Raw genomic sequence first — 7,043 nt, 5'->3', positions numbered from 1 at the left:
GAGGAGAAGGTGACAATATGTATTGTGTGGGTGCAAGAGATGAAAATAGAAGTTCAGAGCAAGGTAAATAGAAATCAAAATTGAAACAAATTCGTAAAATAGATGGAGAAATGGCCAGTAAGCCTTGAGAGGAAACAAGGAATAAGAGAATAAGTACACTTTAAAGGAAATGCTAAAAATATGAAAGATATATAGATATATTTGAAACCCCCCAGTTTTCTCCTACCCTAGTGACTCGTCAGACAATCTGTCGACATTTTTGACATTCCAAGAATGATTCCTTTACAATGTTTATAATCTCGATGGATTCATAGTCCGTGACAACAACCACCAGCAATAAAAAAAAACGCTGTTTTCTTCAGAGCCAAATGTTTCACAATTCTCCAATTATCTGATCCGAAAAGGTAACAATGTTTTAGGCTTCTAACCATATTCATAATACCACCATTTACAAGGATAGAAGACGGCGTAAAACCACAATGGGGTCAAAAGACCTAGTTAAACATAGATCTTAAAAGAAGAAAACGTACAAGACAAACAAAAATCTTCTCATTTCTTCTCGGCATTGCTCTCCAATTCTCTCCTAAGCTGCAAAGAGAAGTCGTCATTGACATCATCATCATCCCAGTCGTCTTCCCACTGCTGTGTTACTTCTTTCCCTTCTTCTTTTACTTCCCACTCTGCAGTTGATATGATCATTCATAAGAATATCATAAATGTCTATATGATAACAGAGTATTTAGATTAGCATCCCTATGGAACCAAATTTCTATCAAAGCCATCAAAGAACAAGAAGCAGATTCATTTTCCATCAGAAGGGGGGAGAAGAAGCCACGAGCAACAAGTTCTACACTAGCATCTAAGAGAAAGGTCTCTGAGATATGAGCTCCAATTACTAATTGTGATTAGAATCGATTTAATAAGACTATACATATATCATAGAATGTCATGGCATCCTCCCATTTATGAGTAACCAAGAAACTGCTAGAAACAATAAAAAGCAAACAAATAGCTCTCTCTTATGAGTGCATCTTTAAGTGGTAAAGACACTAAAGAAACGGTCCATTTGTGTTAGTGTGCTAATACATACTAAAGAAACGATCCATTCATGTTCGTGTGCTAATACATACTAAAGAAAAGACCTATTTCATACTTAAAAAAAGGGTTCACATTGTGACATATGAGACAAGCAAGATATCAGCTAAAATGTAAACAAATCAAAAGAAACCCACAGAATAATGGTGTTAGGAACCAAGGTAGTATGGGCTACCTTTGTCCCAAATCGATTAGAATGGAATCACCAATGTGGTACCTAAGTGGCCCGGCTCTCTCACCTCAATAGCTGGCTTTTGGGGTGTGGTTCTCCAAGGTGCTTAAGTATTTAAGGGTTAAAGGGGATGTGGTTCTCCATGGTTAGACTCCTTCCTTATGCTTTGCCCCAGGACTCGATTTTCCTTCCTCAAAACACTGTTGCATTGCCCATGGGAGGATTCAAATCAAGCAGCAGAGCATACTTTTTCAAACCCACCGGAGTGGGGGGGGGGGATACAAAATCAATTTTACCATAGATCAAATTTTTCGTGGATTGGATTTTCTTGATTTTTTTTTTTTACCCAATTCCAAAAATCTTCACGACTTTCAGGGGGGGGGGGGGTTGGGGGGACTTTCTACTTCTTCCCTCAATGCATATCGACCATTTGATTTGCAGCAATTCAAAATGGTTGAACTGCAAAAGGATTTTGTCTCTCTCTCACTTTATTTAATAATAAATAAACCATCCCACCAAGATCATCCCTCCAATTTTCTTATATAAAACTAAAATTCCTAGGATTCTTGAGCGCACAGTAGAAAAACTTACCAATCTGTAGGTGTCATCCTGAATATCATAAAAACTTTAATGTGAATAAAGACTTTCCAAATCCTAACAGCAGAATGTCAACCTCAGAGATTATTTGTAAGGGTATTCCTCTAAAGCCAAAAGGCATGTAACTCTGACTCTTTTTCTCTCTAACTAATAGTTTCTGTAATCGATCATTATTATTAGTGCAACTGTATAGAATGCAATTCCAGCTCATCATACGGTATGGGTGATTCTAATTGTATCAGATGGAAATAAAATAGTGGTCATGGGTGAACAAGAAATATTTAGGGTATGCTGATTCAAATTAGAGAATGCTATTATTGCTGTAGCAGTTCTCAGTTATCGCCAAGGCAGTAACAGGACTATGCAGACCCTTCATTGCATTCCCATTCTTTTGGCTGGAACAAGCAGCAAGCAATTCCACATCGGCTAACCATAAACGAAAAACAAGTATACACAGCAAACAGTAGTGAAGAACTCCAAATAAGTGGAGGATTTTTTCATTTTTTTTAAATGATTAACAGTAAGTTGTACCTTCATTAATCTCAAACTCTTCAAACTCATCATCATCTTCAAAGAGATCCATCTTAACCTCCTCAGTCGCAGTTTTGGATTCAGTCGCCATCACAAAGTTTGAACTGTCTACAGATGTAGTATTCAACAAAGATCAGCAATAACCACATAAATAAGTAAAATATATTTATAAACACAAACTAGAAGTCATATTGTACTGCATTCTAAATGACGAATTTATAGTTGAATTTAGCATTAAAATAAGAAGAGCACTGTAGTAAAACCCTAACTTCTCCAATCTAAGATCCCAATCACACAAGAAGCCAGACCATGAAGATCGGGTTAGGTCAAGTATTTTGCAGTATCTCAGAAAAGAGTCCGCATTACATAAACAAAAATCAAGAAGTGTTGAATAGTGAATAGAATACTTGTTCATTCATAAGTGGGATAAGGAGATAGAAATAGCAAACACATCGAATCAGTACATTCGAATCGTAATATGCGACTCCGAATAAAATTGCTGAAGAACTCCAAAGAAAATTACAGATCTAAACACGAGGAAGTCGTAAAATTATAAGAACGAAAATCGATTAAGATTTAAGTGAAGAACAGGAGAGGACATTACCTTCGTTCGTTCTATTAGGACGTGGAGAAAGGTAGTAGAAGGTCGAGAGATGGGTAAGAAGACAAGCCAACTGAAGAGTTTTGCTGTTTAGCAAATGAATTTTTAGCCCAAATAATCAGGTCAAAACGCTGAGCCTTGCGGTGCGGTGTTATATTCTAGATATTTTCACTTGCTTTTAGTTTTCCACTTTTTTTTTTCTTTTCTTTTTTTGATTTTTACAAGGATGATTCAAATTGGAGTTAAAATAATAAAAACTAACTTTCTTTACTTTCTTTGTTCCTCTTACTTACATTCTTCCCTCACATCCTCGTATTCCTACTTCCCTGTCTTTCTCTTCAAAAATTGAAAGTAGAGTAAATCCTTGTGTTCCCCACTCTTTGTGCTCGCGATTAAAGTTTGAAAGTGGCTAGTACCACAAGTAACAAGGATTCGTCAAAGCGAGTAATGAATGGTAGGTAGGCTAAAACGTGAGCGTGAATAATCGTCAAAAAGAGTGATGAATGGTCATACGATACCTACAAACACAAGGGAGAGGGAGAGAAACAGGCAGTGCAAGAACGAGGAAGGAGCCCAAACGAGAATAACAAATAAAGTAGCAAACGCAATCTATATGGTATGTGAAATAAGCAAAAAGTCAATATTCATTATTTCCAAAATTCGGGTCATTCGACTTAACACAACACAATTATGATCATCTATTAAAAAAAACGCCTATTTTCTCCTCTTCTTTTCGATTATTAGGCTCAAATCTTCCCATAAATATGGGTGCACATATTTTTTTTAATCTAAATTATGTGTACACCACTTTGTAAAAAATTGTTAAATATTCTTTTTACTTTATGTTTGGGATAAAATCTACCTAGAGTCCTTGAGACATGAAATTCACGCATAAGTCTAATATGGACAAGCATGAATTTACCACAAAGCACAAGTGGAAGGGAGTTAGGTTACTTAATCCTCTCAGTTAATAATAGTTAATATAGATTATACTTGTTCCAAAGGTGCTAAAATATTAGATATCCAATTATAATAATAACAATAGATTGTGCTTGCTCAAAGGTTAATTGATTAGTTATAGTAACAAAAATAAGACACCATTACATACCTATGAAATTCAATTAATTAAAAGATAGTTGACTTTGTGAACTACAAATATGTAGATTCCCCAAAAATGAGAAAATTGAGTTCGTTGATGAGAAATTGCAATGATCTGGCAAAGTACTCTCTAGTATACTCATTTGAATTACAAATATCCAACACACATTACATATATATATATGATGTTACACATTTACAATGTCCAAAAATATTTAATGAACTATATATTTCTCAATTTAAAGTATGGTTTTATATACAAGTATATACCACTATTTTATATCTCTACCCAAACTAAAGCAAACGAGCTCTTTTAAAAACCGAGCTCAATTTCTAAAATGAACAACAAAAATACCAAAAATTAACAAAACAATTAAAATCTCTAATCATTTATGATCCAATTTTTCTAACCTAATTACCAAACATGAACAGATCGTTCTCGATCCACCGCCGAGTTCACCGCCACATCGTTTTCCCTAAACTTATGCAAAATCTTCAACAACGACCGCGCCTTCTTCGCCGCCGCCGCATTTCCCTCCGTCAACACCGAATAAAGCGACCCCGCAACGGACCGATCTCCGGCCAGCGCCGCCACCACCTCCTCGCCGCCGTGGCTGCACAGAGAACGTAGCGCCGAAACGCAGTACTCTTTTCCGGCCGACAAACTTGCGGAATTCAGAGTCCTCATAAGCAGAGGCAGAGCCGAGGCTTGAAGAATCGCATTGCTTCCTTCTGTACTCTCAGCCAACGCTGCTATTACGGCAAGTGAATCGGAAATCAACTCGCTGTTGTCGGAGGTGGCGATTATGTCGAGAAGAATTGGAACGGCGCCGGAATTAAGAACGGTTTTGTTGTTTTTCGGACAGAGTAAGAGTCCGAAAATGGCGACTACTGCGTTTTTTTTCCCGCAAGTTGTTCCTTCCTTGATGAGCTCGATAAGACCTGTAATGGCGTCCGGAATTTCGCCGATCAGTTTCCGGTATTCCTTCACTGACGAGAGGTAGAATAATGTGGCGGCCGCTAATTGACGAGATTCTAAGCAAAACCCAGATTTTAAAACAGAGAGAATCGGCATTAATCCTCCATTTTCCACCACCAAAATCTTCCCAGTCGAATGCTTTGAAAGTTTCAACACTGCAGCAATGGCGTTTTCTTGCGTGGATTTGTCGAAAGACGAGAGAAGATTCAACAATGGGGGAATTGTACCCGCTTTAATCAAACAAGACCGATTGAAGATGTTCGATTTCGCCAACAAACGAATCTCATACGCCGCTTTGTTCTTCTCCGTACTCGTTCCAAAAACCAGTCGCCGGAGAAGAAACTCCGATGTAAATTTTATCGCTTCCGCGGTGACCAGACTTCCCGGAATTATAGTTCGAGTTATATCATGAGATCGGGTGTTGAATTTGGCCAAGGAAATTCCATTATCGGCACAAAATTGGTTGATCAACTTTTTGAGACTCGAATTTGGAACCAGTTCTAAGCTTGTGAGCCTCTCCCCTGTTTTGGGGCAGATGAAATTTCCGGCGGAAAGCCATTTCTGAATCGAAGCTCGATCGTAAGTCTGTCCAGTGGATACAGTAACAGGATCGATCATAAGTTCAAGAGAAATTGGGCATCGAAAATCTTCTGGGTTTAAACAGCTAAGAATCTCGGGATTGCATTTGAATTCCACTTGATATTTGTCCCGAAAATCCAGAGCTTCAAACAGAGTTACTCTGCTGTAGCTCATAAGACCCACCAAACTACTCAAAATCTGAACATCTCGTTCTTTCAAATCCGAATACTGAAAATCAATCTCTTCTTCCAAGAATTTTATCTCTTTATTACAATCACTCCACCTTCGAATTTCAAGGTAATCAAGAACCCGTTTAATGGCGGTTAAATCCGGCTCAATCCCCTTTTCAAATTGCAGCAAAATCGATTGAAGACGCTTCATCATCAATTCATCATCTTTATCCAAACCAAATTTCGCAATTCGTGCCTGTTTCACAACTAATTCAACCAATTCCTTCACTTCATCACTCGTATCAATCCGATTCAACGGCAACACATCGAGAGCCGTAGCGAGTGCTCGAATCAGAACCCAAAACTGAGTAGCGACGAATTGGGACTTCGTTAACATCCAAACCTTCGCATTAGAACGCGAGCAATCTTCAAACAAGAACAATATTTTCTGAGACGTTAGGTGAAGTTCTGAAAAACAGAGCACGACAGAATCCGGAAGATTGGACGACATGTCGCGAAGCTCCTCGAAGAATATCAATAAAATTCCCATTTGTCGAATCGTTTCTCGGGCGTTTCGTTTCTGGGTTACGAAAGTTTTCGTTTGATGATTGCATATTTGACGGCAGAGATCGATCAAGGAAGCCAAGAGAGTCGCCGGGGAAATTGCTTCGCAGGGATGAACCGCCGGAAAAGTCAGAATCCGACGATCGGAGCTTTTGGAATTGTGAAACATTGAAGAATTTCAAATTGAATGAATCAGATTTTCTTTTTCAACAAAAGAAATTTAGAGAAGAAGATGGAAATTTAAGAAATTGAGGTTTTCAAGTTTCAATTGAAAAGAAAAGGACGGAGGTGGGGGTTGGATTTGCCGCGAAAATATGTACACGTGTAAGGTGACACGTGGAGGATTTTGGTTGGGCATACGTGGCTTCGTGGATCCTGCTCGGATTCGGGTACCGGTTTTTAATCTGATACGGATAATATTGTGGGGCCCACAAACCGACATAGAATCGTGGACCAATGGGATGACGACATGTTACTTGCGGCAAAGGTATTGTCAGCTTGGTCTAAGCAACGTCAGACCCGACTCGTGGCTGGACGCGTGTTTAGTTTAAATCAAATTTAAATATTATCTTTTATTTTTCTTTAAAAAATTACTAAATTTTAATAATATAATTAATCATTCAAAAAAAGTTAAACGAGGTTTTTTTAGTAGGTCGA

The 7,043-nt window shown here is 38.0% G+C and overlaps 2 protein-coding genes across 3 annotated transcripts; both read right to left on the bottom strand.

Annotated features, from left to right (window-relative positions):
- Nucleotides 1–231: 231 nt before the first annotated feature.
- LOC120082562 (protein DELETION OF SUV3 SUPPRESSOR 1(I)-like) lies at nucleotides 232–3,156 on the bottom strand. 2 transcript variants are annotated; one of them, XM_039037793.1, is made up of 3 exons: nucleotides 3,000–3,156; nucleotides 2,396–2,503; nucleotides 232–680 (listed from the first exon to the last, which is right to left on the bottom strand). In XM_039037793.1, the coding sequence occupies exons 2-3, from the start codon at nucleotides 2,484–2,486 to the stop codon at nucleotides 550–552; spliced, it is 222 nt and encodes a 73-aa protein (XP_038893721.1). In that variant the 5' UTR covers nucleotides 2,487–2,503; nucleotides 3,000–3,156; the 3' UTR covers nucleotides 232–549. The 2 variants fall into 2 exon arrangements, with proteins under 2 accessions (XP_038893721.1, XP_038893722.1); XM_039037794.1 differs by having other exon boundaries at nucleotides 2,396–2,499; nucleotides 3,000–3,152.
- A 1,093-nt stretch (nucleotides 3,157–4,249) lies between these two features.
- Nucleotides 4,250–6,669, bottom strand: LOC120082459 (U-box domain-containing protein 19-like). The gene has a single exon (XM_039037639.1). The coding sequence runs from the start codon at nucleotides 6,553–6,555 to the stop codon at nucleotides 4,510–4,512; it is 2,046 nt and encodes a 681-aa protein (XP_038893567.1). The 5' UTR covers nucleotides 6,556–6,669; the 3' UTR covers nucleotides 4,250–4,509.
- Between the last annotated feature and the right edge of the window lie 374 nt (nucleotides 6,670–7,043).

Source organism: Benincasa hispida, chromosome 8, assembly GCF_009727055.1.
Source record: "Benincasa hispida cultivar B227 chromosome 8, ASM972705v1, whole genome shotgun sequence".
NCBI classification, from domain to species: Eukaryota; Viridiplantae; Streptophyta; class Magnoliopsida; order Cucurbitales; family Cucurbitaceae; genus Benincasa; species Benincasa hispida.
This window is presented reverse-complemented; position numbering and strand designations above follow the sequence as displayed.

Excerpts from the sequence above, each read along its gene's own strand:
- LOC120082459 (XM_039037639.1), bottom strand. The coding sequence starts at position 6,555 with ATGTTTCACAATTCCAAAAGCTCCGATCGTCGGATTCTGACTTTTCCG.
- LOC120082562 (XM_039037793.1), bottom strand. The coding sequence starts at position 2,486 with ATGGCGACTGAATCCAAAACTGCGACTGAGGAGGTTAAGATGGATCTC. Across the intron at positions 681-2,395 it reads AGAGTTTGAGATTAATGAAG|AGTGGGAAGTAAAAGAAGAA; the intron begins GTACAACTTACT and ends TATCAACTGCAG.